Source organism: Caenorhabditis remanei, chromosome V (genome assembly GCF_010183535.1).
Source record: "Caenorhabditis remanei strain PX506 chromosome V, whole genome shotgun sequence".
Lineage (NCBI taxonomy): Eukaryota > Metazoa > Nematoda > Chromadorea > Rhabditida > Rhabditidae > Caenorhabditis > Caenorhabditis remanei.
The window spans coordinates 16,921,047-16,941,832 of NC_071332.1; the positions used below are offsets into that span (position 1 = coordinate 16,921,047).

A 20,786-nucleotide genomic window follows, 5' to 3' on the forward strand; every position below is an offset into this window, starting at 1 on the left:
AATACAAACAACCACCAACTGCATTTCACCATTTTCTCTTTTCGAAAATTTTCTCTTTTTTATGCGTTCAGCAGTGTGTAAGTATCGATATGACTTTCTCGATACTAGCCCATTTCGAGAAATTATCGAGAAATTTCCCGGGAAAAATTTCTCGAAAATTTCTCGAAACTTTCTCGATATTTCTCGAAAGTATCGATACTTTTTCGAGAAATTTCTCGAGAAATTTCTCGGGAAATTTCTCGAAGCGGTCTCGAAACCACACACTGGCGTTCAGCATTCCAAGATTGCAGAATGGAATATCCTCCTACTGCTCCCGCTCGTCCGTTAGCCTATGAAAGCCTCAAAAGTGTTCTTCGGCACATGCCAATTGGTACACGGTGAGTACTTTCAAAGCTCTCAGTTGATCTCATAAAATTCCAGAAACGAGCTACGTGATCGTTGCCCTGGAATCCGTACCGTTGAGTCTGTGGCTCCTCTGAGAATCGAAAATCTAGAATTTCATAACGGAGAAATAGTTATCGAGCACCAGAAGTATAAATTTGTGAAATCAACTTGTCCGATAAATGAGGACCCTCACATTTCGAAAAACCGAAAGGATTTTGTATACGATGATGTGAGCAAAGACGGAAACATGGAACGTTGGGAGGATTTTATGACTTCTGGAGACTTGCTGATAAATGATGATTTTCGGTCCACTCCTCCCCGAAGAGTACCACAGGACCCCACCGTCACCTCTTCTTACATAAAATATATTTTTGAAGATCTCAAAACGGGATACACCTTCACAAAATATCTGAAAGATACCAGAGTTCGGACATGTTTGAAGAAAATTGCTGTAAAAATGTTGGGAGGAACAGGTTCCCCAATTCTGGTGAATAATCTTGTGTGCACAATATTTGGTGGTGTAATCTTTCTTCCGGAAAACTTGAAACTGCAAGTTGTGAAGCTGGACACCATTCAAATTGCAGCTTTAGACGCATTCGCTCGAATTATGGACCCAGATTTCCCATTGGAATCGCTCAAGTTCGGAATGTTAGCCTATTCTCCACAGCTCCAGCACTATCTGACCAAGAAAACAAAAATTTTAATATTCGGCCCGTCTAGTCCGGGTACAAACGCGTTGCAAACCATACTGCCATTGGAAAGCTTTGGATCAGATACTCGTTCACCTTGCAACGTTCTGGATGCTTCGGAAAGTATAGCCGTTAGTGACTCTCTTTTCATTTGAAATAACTGGATACCCAATTTTTTCAGCACTCATCACCAAACTATAGCGGGTCATCTCGTGCAAATGAGCAAGCAACTAGCTCTGGTCAGCTACCACCATAAATGAAATCTTTGTATTAAAGTTGTGGATGAAGTTTGAAATAAATCCGAAATCATTAAAAATTTATACACAACATTTAATTATTTTTACACATATTATTTTCGGTTCCTCTTCTCCAGAGCGTGCTGAATAGCCCAAATAGAAAGGGGTCTCATGTAGCCGAGTGCTCTGTACATTCCATCTGAAGTGATCGCTTCTGGAGTCTGAAATTGCAGAGGGAACCGATTCCAGATAGAGTCGAATAGCCCTTCCGAAGTTTTGAACGCCATTTCGTCCATTCCCTGAAAAGAAAGTTTTCAGATTTAGAGTGCCCAGTGAAGCTCACCTTCTCAATCATCATCGCAGACAACGCATAGGTAATCCCAGCCCACACTTCCTCACTTTGAATGCTAGACCCATCCACTCGCTCGCTAGTTCTGCAAAAATCATAAAACTTCCAGAGCTCATAAAAAACTAATTTCCGAACTCACAAATAACCATTGACCGCTCCACACTTTCCACCATCATACATCTGCACATTATACTTGAAAATAGTCTCTAGCGCCGACTTCATCTTCTCCTCAGACACCTGCACCGGCTCATCCATTGCTGCCAACGCCCAGAATCCACAGAGTTGATCTGCCATCACTATTTTCGAGTTGTCCGGGAGCTCATCGAATTTGAAGAACTTTCCATTCCATAACTTTGCAGTGTACGCTTCGTAAGCCATGAGAAGTTTTTCATCGTAATATTTAGTGGGGGAGCCCGCCTTTTTAAGCATTTGGATATAGCAAGTAAGAGCTGCGAGCCATAGAGATCCACAGTATGCGCTGGTGCCAGTCATCTTCCAGATATCATAAGTTTGATCAGCGAACCCATCGTTTTCAATCATTCCGTCTTGATCTACAAATTATGCATGTACGCTCTTCTGCTAATCATTCAACTAACCTTTATCCCAATTCTCCAGCGCACCATCCACTATCTTTGTGCACTTTCCAATAAAAAATTCTAATATTTCCTGATCCCCATTCGAAATCATCTTCCAGTCTCGATAGCAACTAATCACAAATTTCAAATTCAAATCCTTCCAACACCCAGTATCATGAAGAATATAGGCGTTCGTGTGGAGCCACGGGTCGGCCACTGAAAGTCGATGCTCTTGAATACAATATTTGGCTGAAAAGCAGCAAAAAGCAAGACGGACAAAGCGGGGGCCGCGCCGGTCAAACGGTGGCTACAAGGGTAGAAACATTTTAAAATTTCAGGTAAAAGAAGAATTCTATGTAGCCATCGAGAGACCGGTGCGGAGGGAGTGTTAGTCTTACTCGGATGTCCCATATCGTGCGGGATTCGGTCATAACTTTTGATAGACATTTGTTCACCATCGGCTAGCGAAGTAGCGGTCCCATTATCGATTCGGTCTACTTGGTCGGCTGGAATTTTTTTAAACTCCGTTTGTATCCCGTCGACATCAACTTACCGAAATCTAGTTGCATAGACATCTCAATTTGCGGCCAATTCTTTAAAATCGCCCAACTCGAGTAAAAATGAACGTCATAAGTGTTAAGCATGAAGTACTCCCAGGCTGTAAGAAAAATCGACTGAAAATAGCTTGACCAAAGAAAAGAACTCACACTCCATGTACCCAAATCTACCGTATTCCTTAAAATGCTTCTCGGTGTGCTCACTAATCAAACTCTCATCAGTCTTCCACTCCGGATCATACTCAAACCACACCGTGCTTCCATCCACTATATAATACAACTCGTTGAAAATTGCACTTCTATACCAGTCCGGTAATTTCTCATCGTTGATAACAGGTGTCTGCCATTTCTCAATCGCTTCTTGCCACCTCGACATATTCTGAAGCCCGTGACGACAGATCGACGCGGCCACTTCATCAGCGTCAGGCCCGCTGAAGAATCGACCGTATCTTCGGTTATAAAACCGCTCGGCAGTTCCAAAGTGAACTTGTGGCATGTACCAGGACAGTGAGAATTGAGTGGTATGACTGCCATCTGGTGGGACAAAGAACGAGGAGCACACTGCGATACCGAGCTCCTTGGGCTTGGGTGGCAAGTGGTCGTAGGCTGAAAAACTTGGGATTACTGTAGCTTAGCTACTAAATAAATCTTACACGACAGATGTCCATATGCCTCCAGATCACTCCATAGTCTACCTCCAGTACCATTCGGGTCGAAAAGGCAAGTGGTTACCTTTGCCCCATTTTTCTCCTCTGTACCAATTGCATAAGTTACTGTCATACCTTTCACGGTATGAGAGAGAGTACGGACTACCATGGTGTCTCTTTGCACTTTTTGGCTTCTGAAAATCACTTTTTTGTCTGTAAAACCATTGAGACAACTCACTGGCACAGATGCTCATCATTCCATTTCCGATTCCCTGTCCCGTTTCTGAACGCCAGTGTAATCGAGACCTCGACCTCTTCTGGTGAATCATTGAACACGTGGAAATCAAAATTAGCCAATGGCAATGAAGAATCCGAGTAGTCTCCAGGAATCACTGGTGACAAGCTCTCGATGACTACAGTAATCCCAGAAGAGCCAAGTCGAAACTCTTGCCAACCCCGTGGAAACAATCCTCGATACCTTACATCTTCCGCCGGGATTGTCGTATCCCATTTCGGGAGTACTGTAGCTGGAAACTCGGCGCATGACAAAATCGACTGGTAGATGAGCTCAAACGTCTTCTTCGAGTGTACTGATGCAATGAACTGATTGCATTTTTGAGTTTCCGTCTGTTCTTTGATTCCAGGTATGATCGAGAAACGATTGAACCCGCCACGGAAATCAGTTCCGATAGAACCACTTCCAATTCCTCCTAAGGGGACACCTGCAATTTTTGTTCTTTTGATTTTTTAGTTTGTCAGGTGATTTGTTTGTGCGTAAAATTAGCCAAAATTCGAATGTTTGTCACAACTTCAAAAATTATTAGTTGAAAATTTGAAACAATTTTTGCACGGACCTATTTTCAGGCCGCCAGAAGTTCTAAAAGTTGGTTTATTCTCAAAAAATTGTAATTTAGAATTGTAGATCACAACCAGGGCTACGCTTTTTTAGTTGAGCACTTTTCGAAAGCTATTCAGGGTTTTCAGATACAAGGTTCTTAAGCGCTGCCACGAACCCTGCTGTTTAAAAAACTGTTAAATTTTTATATGAGCATTTATCACAAATCGGGCTACATTTTTGTAATTGGAAATTGTTTGAGAGCTATTCACGGTTTTGAGATACGTGCGGTCAAAGTTGGGTACGTGTGGCGCCGAGAGAGAGAGAGAGACGCAGAGAAACAAGAGCGCTCTCGCTTCTCTGCGTCTCTCCTCCACCCTACTATTCAGATACCCAACTTTGACCGCCCGTAACTTGAACGCGGAAATAGCTATCAAAAAACTTCCAACTACAAAAATGTAGCCCTAGTTTTGATCTACACAACGCATTTGTTTTGGGATTGCTTGGACTACAAAGAAGACCACGGCGTCTGGTCAAAGTATGGCCTCAAAATTTTTCTAAATCCATTTTCCTCATGAAATTCAACATCATTACATTTTGAATCGCTCAATTAAAAAAACGTGTCAGCTACAAAAATGTAGGTCTAAGTTTTATCCACTAACCCTATAAAAATTGAAACCAATTCCATGGATTCCCACATTTTTATCAATGAAGCGCATTTGCATCCCCCACTCACCTGTATAAGTAAAATGCCGGAATACATTGAAAATATCTATGAACGCCTCTCGTCCATTCCACCACTCGACGAATGTATGGAGGGCCACCCTGCAATAATTATTATATGGTTGTTATTGAGGTGCTTCAAGGTTTAGGACTCACCTAACAAAAAGCGGTATCAATTTGATAGAATGCTTCAGTCTTGGAAAAAAAGGACGTGGATTTGGAAACTCCGGCACCCGATCCCCTCTTGCCTTCCATCCGATGCCTTCGAGCATCCGGTCACGGTGCTCGAAGCTCATTCTGAACAGAAAAAAGTGAATTTAAAAAGAAAATGTTTCGATCAAGAAAGAAGAAAATCTTTGTGAAAAAAAGGTGAAAAGGGGTAATTTCCTCCCTAGAGACATAGACGGTTAGAAAAGAACACGAAGAGAAATAGTGAGAGACGTAGAGGAAATATATGTAAACAAGGGGGAATGAATGGGAGAGAGACAGTGGTTATCAGTGATGAAATTGCGATTTTGAAAATATAGTTTGTGCCTGTGGTTTGGACACTGAAGGTTCTAGTATAGTCATACTTGTCAATCCCCGGACCGACCCGAAGGCATGGATAATTGGCCGCAAAATTCAAAACTTTTTTTTTCGAATTTTCCCGGCTCAGAATAGTCACGGTCATTTTTGACATTTTTAGCGTGTCTAGAGCCTGCAAACAACAAAAAACCACAAAACATGAGCATGACCGAGTTTTTCAACATAGAAATCCCAATTTTGCAGAAACTAGTCCCCCGAGGTCAAAAACCTCAGTTACGGTGGTTTTGATGGTTTAGAGTCCAAAAAACTGTAGAAAACCTCGAAAAATGTCGAATTCGATCCCTGCCCGAAGTTTTGAAAATTTTTGAATTTTTTTCACGAAAAAGTCAGAATTTTGACTAATATTCAGAATTATAATAAAATGTGGAAAATCAACAAAAATGTTCACATTCTCGATGAAAAATTGAAAAAAAAAGTCCGGCCCGGGCCTTGCCAAATATGATAATAGCACGGATGATGAGATATTTCAAAACCAGGCCGTTCAAAACCGAGACATATGTTCACCGGTTTTAAAACGGTTCAGTTTGAGCACGTCCTGTGAGCAAAAGATAAAAAAACATCAGATTCCACATATGAACAATTTGCATACTTATATAGGGAACCGGGACGACTGTGATTTCTGATTGATATGAATGATTGAACACAGTAATATGTAACACCGTAGTCTTTGTGATTGACAGGTAGACTACAAGATAACAAACGTGTTGGGTGGGTAGACCAAAACAATGATTATTGTAGACTGGCTAGACAATAGCGGTTCCGTATTTGACTAGAACTGTTGTACTCGGGCGTCAGTGAGCTGAAAACCTTCGAAACTGAGATTTTTCTGATCTATCAGTGCCCCGTTTTATAGGAGCACGCGGAGGATTAAAATGTGGCTATAGAAATTGAAAATGGGATTAAGAAACCGTAGTAGGATTGACTTTTGATTTAAATTACGAAAATTTGAAAAGTATAAATAGAAAAAGTCACGGAAAAGGTTATTTGTATAGTGTGGGGAAAATATTGAAATTTAATTAGTGAAATGTCAAATTTTTGTTCTGAAATTTGTTCTTCTGATTTTTCTGCAAAACGAATTTGAAAAAGTATTAAAAATTTTGAGCAGAAGTATAACAGTTAGAAGCAAGAGACCAAGGGATCAGGTACATTTTTCTATTTATGAGTATTTTGAGATAAAAAAACTCGTACTTGTCAAAACACGGCCCGGCCCGGGCCCGGCCCGGGCCCGGCTTCAAAAAATGAATCAATTTTTTTTCGAAATTTTTGAAATTTTTCATCGAAGATGTGAATATTTCTGAATGATAGTCGAAAATTTGACTTTTTCACAAAATAAATTGAAAAAAATTGAAAAATTTTGAATTTTGGCGCCTAATACCCGGGCCTTGACAAGTATGAAAAAGCCCGGTTTCAAAACATCTTCTCAGAAAAAAACACTAGAAAAAGTCAACTCATTTGTCTTAAAAACTGCTGTCCATATTTCTCTCTCCTCCAAAAAAAATTGTTGTTTTTCCCTTTTCATTTTTAACGCTCCTCTCAAAAACCACCAATTCAATCCTCCTGAGAGAAAAGAGTAACAAAAATGAAACGTTCAGACCAACCAAAAAAAAGTGAGCGATTTCTTCTAGTCCACCAACTTTTTAGGGCACCGCTTTTTCTATTCAAACATTTCCTCTTTTTGTTGAGAGGGGGGGGGGGTGTTTAGGGAGCAGAGAACAAATATATAAATAGGTACTTTTTTGTTGAAAGACGTGCGGAATTGGTGTTGTTTTTCTTGTTTTTCTGACTTTTTGAAGACAAATGACGTGATTTTGGAGGGAATGATAATGGATAGCTGGAGAACCTTTCTGCACTATATTGTGTCATCATTTTGTCTGAAACTGAACAGAATGACATGTTGATTGAATCTATGTAAAAAAAAAGTTTTTAAAATAAGACTTTTCAGTGAAGTGCGGTTGTGTCAAAAAAGAACCGCTATGATTATCCAAGATTTTATGCAAAAATTCGTAATTTTCAACGTCAAAAACTTATACATTCATCAAAAAACTAAAAACAACACCGGAATTTTTGTGATTTTGTCGCCATTTTGAGTATAAAAACACTGAAAACCCTTATTTTTCAACCCAGAAACCCCAATTTTCGACAAAATCATTATATTTTTTGAGGATCTCGTAAACCTATACGAGACGCCCCGTAAATCTAGAATTATCCTAAAAAATTTTAATTTTTGAGGTTTTTTTAAACAAATTATATGTAAAAACAGCTGAGAATCTTATTTTTTATGTAAAAATCCGAAAATCCCGTTGGTAAAAATGAGTTTTTGAGAAAATTGGGTGAAAATGAGAAAAAGGTGGAAACCGCACTCCATGACGTGTTTCTGACCGTTTTACATAGATTTCATGCAAAAATTCGTGTACACCAGGTTTGGACTGAAAAATCTTAAAATGAAACGAAATACCTAATATAAAACTAACTGTTAATTCTAATTAATTAAATATCCCAATTAATTATAGCAAAAAAACAAACTGGAAGTTTCCTCAAAAGCACTGTAAAATCCTATGGAAGTCTAAAAAATACTTATTTTCAGACTCATCTATAATTCTTCTTCTTTCCAAAAAATTTTTCAAAATTTTCTAGAATTTTCTGGAAAATATGCACTTTTCCCACAACTCTTCACCAAAAAACCTAGTTTTCCTATTGAATATTCCAAGAGTCGTGTCCTTCCTTATGCACATTTCGTCTTAAAATAGCATAGCCTAAGCTGACTTTTTGGTTCTCAAACCGGAAAACAAACAAATCCGTCACTTTTTGTACCCGATTTCGTCGTCGAATTGAATTCTGAATTCTGAGAAATCCAATCGGATTATGTACCTTCTGATTACTCATCATAATCCCCATATATTAACACGTGACTTTCCAAAATTCTCCCCCCAGACTAGATTGTTCTCATCTGTCCCGTCCGTTTGTTTAAAGCGTGGGGTTATAGGGTTAAAATGTAGAAAATAGATAGAAAGATCCAACAAAAAACGAGGGATGTTTGATTTGCAAAAAACTAAAAATTAGTTTCAAAATTTCAGTCTGTGCAAACAAAAGATAGGCTCGGTGCAAATATGGGAATGGGGATATCAGGAGCAAACTAGCTAGAACGGAATACATCAGGTGCAAAAGTTTGAACTGTTTTGTGCTTGAATATTTTGATGGGAATGTGCAATAAGAAAACGAAATGAAGCTTTTTGGAGATAAGGATAAGCGGATTAAAATAAGAGTTGGTCTTTGGGATCGGGGCTAGCGGATCAGTGAAGCCACTCATTTGATTTATGAGAGCAGATTTTAGTTTTTCTTCAGGACGTTTCAGAACCGAGACGTTTTGAAACGCTCATCATTTACTCGAGCTTGTCCGGGAATTGATAATCTGGTCTCAAAATTTCCTGGTTTTGAAACATCCTGGTTTTAAACTGCCTGGTTTTGAAACATTTCCGTACGTGCTGAATTTAACGGTTTGGTGACTTTTGAAAATAAACGTGCATTAAAGGTTTTTTTCGAAAGTGATACTTGGAAACAGGGCCGATACGGGCAGATACGGGCCGGCGCGTAGCTTGCTTCAAACTGAGTTTTATAAATAGAAAATATACCAAAATGTAGAGCTCGTCGAGATCTACATTTCGGTATAGTTTTCAGTCCATAATATTGCGTTTAAACTAAGCTACGCGCCAGCCCGTGTCAGTTTCAGTCCTGACCAAGTACAAAATTTTCTAGCTTCCCATATTCCTTTTTTCTCAGGCACCTAATCCGATAAACCTATCCACGAAATAATCCATTAATTAGACTCTTCTCAGAAAGATGAACAAGGTCAAAAATAATCAACAATTCACATCTCTGAATTAATTCCGTGAGAAAAATATATTTTGGTCACATAGGAAAACAAGACCACCCATACTTTACCCAATTCTCTGAAAAAGAAAACATTGAAAAACGAGTCGAAAACTTATTCCTCGGATTTCGTTTCTGCCTGAGGAGCAGGCGGGCGAAGTAAAAGAGATGTGATTTCTGTGTGCTAATGAAGAAGTGAGGAATAGTAAATGGCGAGTACTAGAAGTTAGAAGACGTGCCGCCCCTCCCGTCCTCAAAAAGAAAAAGAAGAAGATGAAGATGATGATGACACAGAGTAGACACATTGCGTGTATACATGAGAGTGCTGGCAAGAGCAACGGAGCAAACGGCGACGGGAGGACGGAATGAAGATGTGATTCAATTTTATGGCTAAGAAAGGAGGGGGAGGAGAAATGCAAAAGCAGAAGCGAATAATTGCAGAGATGAGGACAAAAAAGGACAATGCACTTTTCTGTGAGAACTCAAAGTGAGACAAGGGGGATTATGCTGGAAGACGTTTTTAGAAAGGAATATAGGGATTATATACTGGTGACGAAACATGTGAGGCGTGTGAGAGGATGGAAGGATTTTGGGCTTTGAGAAGAGAAAAGTGCAGGGGAAGGGGTATAATTAAAATGAGGAAGGTTTAAGATTCTGAGATTTTGATATTTGAAAGACTAGTATAAACTTTTAGGGAATTTAGGAAAAGGGTAAGATTTATGGGACATCAAGAAACTCAAAAAAAAATTCAAATAGGCTTTGAAACGTCCTGGTTTTGGTTTGACTGAAAACTCTCTCAAAAAAACAATATCGCTCCAAATTGGGTTTTAACGCGAAAACACTATATACACGGATTTGCCCTATTTTTAGCTTAAAATTAGCGAAAAAATACTGAAAACTGAAAAAGTTCCAGATTTTCGAAACTTGTTCCCAAATTATTGTATGCTTGATATTTACTCTTGACACGTTTTTTGAACGGAATCTACCTGAAGATATACAGTTATAAAAAAGTAGAAAAGACTACTGAAAATTTCCAGTGAGCAACTACATGTTTCTGTAAGACTGCTACAAAGAAATGATCAAATACAATAATGGAGCTCTGAAATTGAGAAATCCAAAAAATACAATTTTTGGTACGTACGGTTATTGAGATCTAAAAATTTCAATTAAAGAAAAACAAATTCTTCAACAGTTCAGACAAAATAATTTATTGCTGTTTTTTCTGTGTTACATACAGTAGCCAGCTTAAGTGAGCACCCTTTCGTACTTTCATGTGTAACTCTTCTGAATCGTGTCCGTTTTGCATAAACCTTTTTCTGACAGGTAGCTGAAATATCCAAAAACAAGAAAATCAGTTTTTTGAAAAAAATTGTGTGCTTAAACCCTGAGCATCGTGCTGGACCTTCAGAAGTCAAAAAAGTGCTCTCGGGAAAATTTTCATTTCTCCTCAAAAATAGCTCCAAATTAGTCAAAAGATGTACCAAAAGATGCCTCTTGAGTTCTTCTACAAACTATCATTAAAAATTGCAATTTTAGAAAAATTAATTTTTTAATCTATTTTTCATTCAAAAACTGTTTATTCCCAATTCTTATCAATTTCCCATATTTGTTGGCTATAAAACGAACATATGTACCTTTCAAAAACTGCATACAAACAGTTTTATTACACATAATAACATAAATATATGAATTATTTCCTGACTTCAATACGATTCGCCCACTCCCTCGTGTCATCTGAAATCGGGGCTACAATCTAACCCACCTACACATTTTTCAAAAATTCCAAACTTTTTCCACCTCCTACCAAAATGACTCAAACCATTTAATCTAATCCCCCCTCCATTCCAAATATGGCGTGGGGGTTGCTCAATAGCACAAGTTACAGCTGTGCCAACAACATGGACACTGATGTCAAGACCTCCCCTTTTGCGGTGTCAGTCTGTATAAATGCGTGTCGAGTTACGCTGATCTTCATACTTTTCCCTCTTGTATCAGTTATATTCCTCAATGCGAACTCTCTCTATATTCTTTTTCGCTTGTATTTCTTCTTCAGTCCTCGGACAAATCAATGATACCACCCGACAAATTGTGCAAGAAGCTCTTTTCGAGGCGTTGAACAGTGTGGACTCTGCGTTTTCCTCTGAACCATCCGTTGCCGACGGAGAAATCGTTTCCTCTCAAATCGCTAATGAAGAATCCAAGAAACTTCAGTTCACCGGAGACGTGTTGGAAGTTGCCACGCAGCTGTTGGTCCAAAAGTATGGAGTTGGAATTTTACCAGCCGCTAATCAGGTGCTAGAGGAGCTCAACGCCGGAGAGACCGTGGCAAGGAAGAAGAGAAGTGTGGATTCAGATGAGGAGGAAGGTACTGAGGAATCCGCCGACAGCTTTGTAGCCGGACTCCGTCAGAAGAGACAGTCAAGAGGAAAGAGACAAGGAGGAGGTGGACGTGGGGGAGGTGGACGTGGTGGATCCGGAGGAAGGAGCCAAGAACAAGACGGAAGAAAGAAGAGAAACTCCGGAGAGAACACTTCTGGAGGACCCGGAAGCACTGAGTACTCCAACCCCACCAGCAACCAAACCTGCCAAGGACCACCGAAAAGTTGCTCCGATCCAGTCCACGACCGTATCCGATCCATCACTGGTTACTGTAACAACAGAGGAAAGCCAACGCAAGCCAACTCGGTGACATCAATTAGAAGATTGTTGGGTACTACTAGCTACACTGATGGTGAGTTGTCACGCACTTTGAAATTTATGTGCTCTTTTTGTTCTTGAGGTCTTGGAACAATCCGAAGCAAATCTGTCACTGGCGCGGCTCTCCCATCCACTCGTTTGATCTCCAACAAACTTCATGACGAGGGATCGACACCAAACTTCTCGCCATCCGTAAATCATCTTCATATGCAAATCGGACAGTTCATTGCTCACGATATCATTTTTATGCCATCTTCTACCGGTGAGACATTCTGGAAACTTCTAGGTTATGCTATTTGAAATTGGCGGATTACTAGGCTCTTAAATTTTCAAATAAACTCATATCTCCTACCTTATCCATTTTATGAAAAAACGTTCCAGCCAAGGACGGATCCAGTTTGAACTGCACTTCCTGCTCTTCCCCAACCACTGTCTCCACCAACTGCGCTCCAATCCCAGCACCAGCCGATGATAAGTACTTCAAGCCAGTGTCTAGCTCAGAAGCCAGATGTATCCGTCTCACACGTGCTCTCAACGGACAGTCCGGATTCGGTGTCCGCACACAAATCGATCAGAACTCTCACTATCTCGATATGTCTTCAGTATACGGCTCATCCGATTGTGAAGCTCGTACTGTCAGAAGTTTTAGCAATGGACTTTTGAAGACGAACACCGCAAGTGGATATGTTCTCCCACCACAAGCTCCAAATGACACCAACTGTCAATCCAAAAATCCTTACTACTGCTTCACCGCAGGAGACTTCAGAAATTGCCTTCACCCTGGACTCTTGCCACGTAAGACTTCTTTCGAATAGCCCAACCTTAAAACCAATTTTTCAGTCCACGTCATCTTCATCAAGGAGCACAACCGCCTTGCCGCCAAGGTGAAAACCGCACAACCATCATGGAACGACGAGCAAATCTATCAATTTGTCAGAAAGATTATGATCGGACAATGGCAACACATTGTCTATAACGAGTACCTTCCAAAACTTCTCACCGACAAGTATCTCACTGATTTCAACCTGAAGACTATGAAGCCAGGTGCCGGAGCGTTTAGAGGATACGATGCCGGTATGGATGCCGCCTTGAGTGGAGAGTTTGCAGCCGCCGCTTTCCGATTCGGACACAGTCAATCCAGACAAGACTTTGCTAGACAAGACGCTGCGAACAAGACCATCGGAGCCTATGACCTCGGATACAACATCTTCTATTCCGATCAAGTCTACCAAAAGAGTCTCGGAGGATGGGAGACCATGTTGATGGGGCTCATCAAGACCGCCGCCATGACTGTCGACCGCTATTTCTCCTTCCCAATCCGTAACCAACTTTTCGAAATCCGCGGGAAGAATGCGTCTGGAGTCGACTTGATCGCTGTGAACATCATGAGAGGAAGAGACGTTGGACTCATGCCATACGTCAAATACCGTAGCTTGGTTGGACTTCCAGCAGTGAACACCTGGAATGATATGTCTTCCACTTTCTCTGCAGCTAACTTGGCAGCTTTGAAGACTGTCTACGCAGACCCTGCTGATGTTGATTTGTACTCAGGACTTGTCATGGAGACCCCACTTGCCGGAGGACAATTGGGTCCAACTGCCTCATGGATCATTGCCGAGCAATTCAGAGCTCTCAAGACCGGAGATAGATTCTACTATGAGAACCAGGTCACGAACACTGCCGCTTTCACACCAGACCAAATCGATGCTATTCGACGAGTGAAACTTGCCAAAATTTTCTGTGAAAATACGGATATCATAACGTCAATCAATACCGATATGTTCGATCTGAACAGCAGTCAAGTGGCGTGCTCGTCGATTCCGGATCTTGACTTGAGACTTTTTTTCTAATTTTTTAATTGATAATTAGAAGCAATTATGTAAGACAACAAATTGTGTAGATTGGAATGGAAATAAAACGTGTCTCTTTATTAAATTATACATTTCTGCAACGGATGCATTATCACTCTAACAATTCTGAGAGATGAACCAAATATCACAATCCATCCATGCAAATCCACTAAATGATTTCTTTAACTTCAAAACATCACATGCTGAATATTATAAAAATACAAAAAAAAATCAAGCCACCTAGGGGACTCGAACCCCTGACCTTAAGATTAAAAGTCTCACGCTCTACCAACTGAGCTAAGGAGGCCCCGGTCGCCGAGGAAGGAGAGGGGTTAGATGAAAAGAGGGAACCTTCAACATGTTTACGCAGTGGAGAAGAAAGTCAGTAAACAAACATTTCCAATTTTTTTCTTTTTTGTCTTTCATCCTTTCTGAATTTTTCCTTAAAATTTGTTTCTTTTTTAAAACCGGAAACACATTCTAATTTCAACACATCGATGACCACCACTTTCTCCTCATTATTCCCGATTTTCCCGAAAAAGCGTCTCCCAAAGGATTTCTCAATTTCCGCCGATCATAACCAGACGATATCGCTTAAATCGATCTAATAATGTTGGAATGTCCATTCATTTCTCCGTTTTTCCCTCCTTATTCATTGTTCTTCCTCCCTTTCCCCCCTCTCCTTAAGTTCTCACTCCTTTTGTTTTCCTTTTCCCTTCTTTAGGGAATCTGAGGACTTTTTTCTCGGATTGGGCTTAATGAGGCCCGTTTTTCCATTATTTTTAGTCCTTTTTGGGCCATGTCTTGCTGTAAAACCTGTGTGGAAGACACCAGTATCTGAACCGAATCCAAATGCCAATGTGGACGAGTTGAAAGGACATTCGAACGTGGCAAAAGTGAGTTTTTATTTTTGTTTTCGAATAACTATTAATTATGGGTGTATATCTTAAAAAAAATGCTAAGAAAATAGGTGTATTTCCATAACTTTAAAACTCAACCAGCAGAAATTTTTTTGAACGTTTACTTTTTACGGTATCGTGCAGTAAGATATACAATTTGGCTTTTTTCAGTCTAAAACTACCAACTTTGAGAGGGTGTTACGGTATCACTGATTGTCCCACAAAGTAAATTATGTATAAACCATACAGAACAAAGGTAGAGCTTCATTTTTGTAGTTGACAACTTTTTTGCACGGACACTCCCTAGCAAGTTACAAATTGACAAAGTAATCCTCCCCCAAATCGTCCCATTTCAGTGCAAAATATAGTGATTTTTGAGCTGTCCCATAACATGACCATAACTCTCTAGGGAGTGTCCGTACAAAAAAGTTGTCAACTACAAAAATAAAGGTCTACCTTTGTTTTGTACGGTTTATACATTTTTTATTTTGTTGGACAATGAGTGACACCGTAATAGCCTTTCAAAGTTGGTCATTTTCAATTGAATAAAGCAAAACTGTATAACTTACTGCACGGTACTGTAAATGCAAAAACAGTTTAAATAGGCAAAATTATACAGTTTCCAGCTTTCCAATGACTTACTATACCTCTCATATCTCCCGAAACAGTCGTTTCCAGCGCGCTCAACCCAACTACTACACCCGTCCGGAGCAAGTCTCCATTCCAGACTACCGCTCCCCTCGCCAGCGTCTCCCGTCTCCACCGATCCACCAGAAATACCAACAAGTGCCACCGCATCAAATCACGTCTGGAGGAAGTTTCCGACCATTCGCTTGGGTTGGCCCTCAACCGAAAGCCGGCAGTCCGCAAACCAGTTACTATGAGAAGGCGCCGAACAAGGGCCAATTCCCGAATGGATTACCTCCATTACCACCGAATTGGCAGCAGTATCCAGTGCAGATGATTTGGATTCCTGACACGCCTGGACAGAGTACTGGGCCTTATCCGTATTATCCGGGGCCGGCGCCAGTTGGGCCTGGACCAGTTGGGCCATTAGTCTCAGTATCCACAGGTAGTTATGGATTGTACGGGCCAACAGTGACAACAGAGGAGCCAATGAAACCATCAGCCTATCCGGAGACCTATACAGGTGCATTTTTATTCATATGTACGACTTCAAATGAACTTCTTTCATATTTTTTCAGGCACCCTGGCTCATAGTCCTGCTGTCAACCCAGTCACCTCCACTATCCCATACGAGCCTCCAAATCCATACGGCGGACGACAGACGGAAGTATCCCCATCGTCCACACCTTCTGATTCTGGCACCTACCCCTCTGCTCCAACATCCTATCCATCCACAGAAGACACCACAAACCCCTATGAGCAATCACGCTCCACTGGACAAAACTATTCTTCTAGCAACATCCCGACCGCTTCTGGAGGAGGACCATCCACTTCCACCGGGAAGACTGTCAACCCAACAATCCGTCCGGGACCACAAGAGCCAAGTGGTGGAGGAGGGACTACGGTTAAGACAAGACTTCCGTTGGATGCAGATGAGACTAGAGATAACGAACCTGGAAGCAACGGCAGAAACTCTGAGAAAACTAAACCCACAAAAGCGACACCGATTCCAACGAGACCAAATTCTGGAAACTCTGGCAACACCCCATCTACCAGAACTGGTGGAATCCCTGCCACACCGTCGAGACCCCAGGACTCTCGTGACAAAGAAACCACTCTATTCGAGATGACCACCAACCCATTCGGCGAAACCATCGGTGGTAAGACCGTCCCACCAATCTATCTGGGATCTGATGAGGAGGACGAGACGCCGCCAGAGGATATCAGTAAGGTCACCGAGACTCCAGAATCCTCGGAGCACACTCAGATTCCTGGCTCGCCAGGGTCGCAGAGTACGCAATCCACAAAATCCCCAGATTCATCTGAATCCGAAGACGACGACCGTGAGCGTGAAACGTCTTCTTCAGAAACCGCAACGCCAACACCACAAGAAGAGGAGGATGAGATGATGAAGAACTTCTTCCCGCGACCAGTCAGTTCCCAAGCCTACCAGCCGCCAGGACACCAGCCAGAAGATTTCACAAGTCACATCAATGTGAACTTTAAGAAGCCGAAAGGAAAAGGAGGTTGTGTGACGCCGCCTTGTAGAGGTGTGGACACGGATAAGGTAGGTCTTCATTTTCAGGGATTATAAATTCAAAATACTTGTTAAATTTCCTATTCCAGATCTCGCTCTACAAACCAGACCGTGACAATGAGGGTTCTGGGCCCACGCTAGTCATTAGCAACGCCGCAAAAGATGACGCTTCTCGAGCCGGCTACAAACCTGCTCCACCACCTGTCAACCCGTACATCCCACCTCCACCGCCTCCACACCCTGAAGAAGAATACGCCACCCCGTATACAGTACCACCTGGCAAGCAACCGTTCCCACCATTCGGAGGACCCGCGACCCCACCAAGAGCCTTGATTCCAGTTCACAACTTCCCGCCGCCAAGTACATTCCCACCAGATGAGGACTATCATGAGACTACGGCTGACACGATTCACCCGACCGCTCAAACCATTGCCACTCGCTTCGTCGCTCCCACAACCACTACCACCCCGCGACCAGTCGAATCCACGACGACCGAGGAAGACACTCCAGAATATGTGCCGCCCGCGATAGTCCATATGACAGCTTCCACGCCACGTGACAAGAACCCACCAACTTACGTGCCACTTCATCCGGAGACGTCGGCATCAACACAGAATCCAACGACACCGAGAGAGACAGGAGAGACGCAGACGCCCGCTTCAATCACCAGACAGCCAGAATTCCCGTCTAGAGCGACACCGCCGGTCGGAGGGAACTTCCAACCTGGATCGACTACTTCAGTGTCTAATCCAACTACGAATGGATTTATCACAGAAGTCTACACGGATCGGGAGAGAACGGATTCCGGGGAGTCGTATTCCACAAGTACACCGTCTTCGTCAAATTCTGAACCACCGTCTTCTGGAGCGTTCTCCACGTCTTCCTCACCGCCGGCTCCAACTACTACTGGCGGATGGATTTACACGACGATCGAATCTTCTTCAACAACGACCCCTGAATCTGAGTACTCGACGGCATCAATCCCATCTGAGTTCCCAACTTTATCAACGGAGAGATTCACGCCCTCGGATTCAACACCTCCGACTTCTGGACCAACGACTCCAGAAGTCTCTACTAATCGCTTCACTCCTTCTTCTGGGAGATCCTCGGAGTCCACCACGCCGTCTTCTGGAATATTCTCTACTACCCCAGACCAATTTGAAACTGTTACCTCCACGGATCGCTTCAGACCATCTGAATTCGCAACGTCGTCGCCAACGCCTCCAACTCCACAAACTCCACAAGTCGTCACCGCCAGCTTTCCGCCGAGTGAAGCCTCCTCCCCAGGAATCCTTCCGAACACCAATCCGCCACGTGGAAACCCGTATGCCCCTCCAGAAGGAGCACCAAGAGTTCCCAATCGTCTTATTGGTAAGTGTGTCTGTATATCTGTCGGTGTATATCCATACTAATTTTCTTTTTTTCCCAGGAAAGCCGAGAATTTTGTGTCTGGAAGATGGTATCAGTTTCGAGGTCAAAACAATCCTGCCATTGTCAGGAGAGGTTTTTGCAAACGATCGGAAGAGGATTCCAGAGTGCCAAAAAACGTTCACCGAGGATGCCAAGCCAAAACTTTTCCTTCCATTCTCCACGTGTGGCGTCAAAAATGTTGGAGAACAAGTGGACAGTCGTGCTCAATACCACATGCAGGTGGTGCTCATCATCGACCAAGGAAACGGAACTAACACTCTTCAATCGTTCATGGCTCAGTGTGTACACCAGAAAGTGAATTATAATAAGCAAGTGCTACCAAAGAGAATAGAGGAGGCGTTGGAGGAGTTGCGTCTTGTCCCATCCAAACTAGAACAGAAGGCTTCCATGCCAAGTGTCCAAATGCAAATTGTGGTTGACGAGGGACACCATAAGCTAGGTGCCGAGGTCAGTGCAGCCGACATCGGTATGCCATTAGCTCTCAAATGGAGTATGGTTCCGGAGTCTGACGCCTATGGAATGCACATTCGGAACTGTAAAGTGGTGGATGCAGTTGGAAAGATTGATCACACGCTGATTGATGAGCAAGGTTGCTCCGCTGATCTTCAGATCATAGACCACCCTCACTATGACACTTATCACGACACGGCGTCAGCTCACATGTGGGCTTTCAAGGTACCAGATATGTCATCGCTGCAGATTAAATGTGACATTTTCATATGCTCGAATATCAAATCGTCAGTCACTAACACAACGAGCTGTGAGGATATTCCATCGGTAAGTCTCAACGGAGGGTTTTTCCATACTTCAAAGCGCGTAATTCGCTTAAAACTCAATGTTATGGGCTGAAAAGTATACCAAAATGTAGATCTCGACAAGTTCTATGTCTGTGACCTACTACGGGCCGGATGGCCAGTCGTTTATGTGCCGCGGGCCGGTGAGAGAGGCAAAAACGCTAAAATTGTCAAAAAAACCATTCAAGCCCTCCCGCGGCACATGAACAAATAGCCATCCGACCGATATTATATTATTTAGATAGAACTCGCCGAAATCTACATTTTGGTATATTTTTCAATTTATAATATTGAGTTTGAAGTGAGTTACGCGCCGGTCCAGTTTTCAAGTATGGTTTTTTTCAAACCTCGGATTTTCAGCCCCCATTTTGCGCGGATGTCGTAACATCACCTCCCAACTCTATCTTATCCGACGCTTCTTCCTTCATCAAACACCGACGTGCTTCAGTGACGTCTTCTGAAGTTTCCACGTCCACTCAGTCAGTGAGGACGTCGATTTGTTTATCGAAGACGTGTCGGCCAGATTTTTCAGGTATTTGAATACAGCCTTCTGATTTTTTTTTAAATTTAAATGTTTTTCATTTCCAGAAGAAGTAAGAATCTGTGTGAACACCCAACTGGCCACAACTTCTACTGGATTATCAGTAGCATTCTTGTTGTTCGCAATTTCTTTTCAGATTATCGCAAGGACGAAACGACCGTAATTGAATAATTAATTTAATTTATGTCACTTTAATAACTAATTTATTAATTCTTAATTCAAAAGTGCAATAATGTATATAAAGTATTCATTGAGTAGCTACGGAGCCAAATTTTCGATTGTGAAATCTAGAACTTTCCAACAACGGAATGTAGATTTCATGCTTAGTAGCATCCACATATTTCAGATAGCGGCGGATCATGATCAGTTCCAAAATGAGGGCTGAAAATAAAGAATTGTTTTCTTTCAACAAAAAAAAACTCATACTTAAAGCAGACTGATATAGAAGAAATTGTGCGAGGAAACCAGCTAGTGCACCCAATTCATAAGCTTTAATTGGATCGTTTGTAGAATTTTTTATTTCTGGTTGCAGCTTGTAGACCCCTGACGCCAACATACTTGATAAGCAGATCGGAATAAAGGAGAGTAAAACAAAGATCATTATCAAAAAGAGCCAAAAAAAGAACTGAATGAAGTCAAGGACAGATCGATTATTCTTCATTACACCATACAGAACACATCCATTGAATATAACGCTTATAGCAGAGTATAGATAAGTGAAGAAGCCATCCGGGTTTAAAATGACAAAGCATGGAGACGCGAGAATTCCAAGAATGGATATTGCAACGAGTAACGGTCGGATTTTCAAGCAGCCAAGTTTTGGAGGGTGAGGGGGAACACCCATGATTATAATATACCGTAAATACTGTATTATAACGGCACCTGTAATAGAACGGCACCTGTATTATAACGGCACCCCATCAATACTCAGAATTCTTGAATATGAATATCCCGGTGTTTTTT

General features: G+C 41.9%; 4 protein-coding genes across 4 annotated transcripts; 3 read left to right on the forward strand and 1 right to left on the reverse strand.

The window, feature by feature from the left end:
* Positions 1–291: 291 nt before the first annotated feature.
* On the forward strand, positions 292–1,329 carry GCK72_020690 (uncharacterized protein; the record flags this gene model as incomplete). The annotated part of the gene is made up of 3 exons (XM_053733744.1): positions 292–377; positions 421–1,204; positions 1,255–1,329. The coding sequence occupies 3 exons, from the start codon at positions 292–294 to the stop codon at positions 1,327–1,329; spliced, it is 945 nt and encodes a 314-aa protein (XP_053582657.1).
* A 93-nt stretch (positions 1,330–1,422) lies between these two features.
* Positions 1,423–5,291, reverse strand: GCK72_020691 (uncharacterized protein; the record flags this gene model as incomplete). The annotated part of the gene is made up of 11 exons (XM_053733745.1): positions 1,423–1,608; positions 1,653–1,743; positions 1,798–2,209; positions 2,255–2,464; positions 2,632–2,739; positions 2,787–2,891; positions 2,941–3,396; positions 3,444–3,631; positions 3,676–4,159; positions 5,009–5,097; positions 5,152–5,291. The coding sequence occupies 11 exons, from the start codon at positions 5,289–5,291 to the stop codon at positions 1,423–1,425; spliced, it is 2,469 nt and encodes an 822-aa protein (XP_053582658.1).
* A 6,163-nt stretch (positions 5,292–11,454) lies between these two features.
* Positions 11,455–13,994, forward strand: GCK72_020692 (uncharacterized protein; the record flags this gene model as incomplete). The annotated part of the gene is made up of 4 exons (XM_003097881.2): positions 11,455–12,178; positions 12,227–12,406; positions 12,526–12,939; positions 12,985–13,994. The coding sequence occupies 4 exons, from the start codon at positions 11,455–11,457 to the stop codon at positions 13,992–13,994; spliced, it is 2,328 nt and encodes a 775-aa protein (XP_003097929.2).
* A 758-nt stretch (positions 13,995–14,752) lies between these two features.
* Positions 14,753–19,986, forward strand: GCK72_020693 (uncharacterized protein; the record flags this gene model as incomplete). Its single annotated transcript, XM_053733746.1, has 7 exons — positions 14,753–14,890; positions 15,572–16,043; positions 16,099–17,087; positions 17,147–18,428; positions 18,487–19,265; positions 19,643–19,814; positions 19,871–19,986. 7 exons carry the CDS (start codon positions 14,753–14,755, stop codon positions 19,984–19,986), a joined length of 3,948 nt encoding a protein of 1,315 aa, XP_053582659.1.
* Positions 19,987–20,786: the final 800 nt, after the last annotated feature.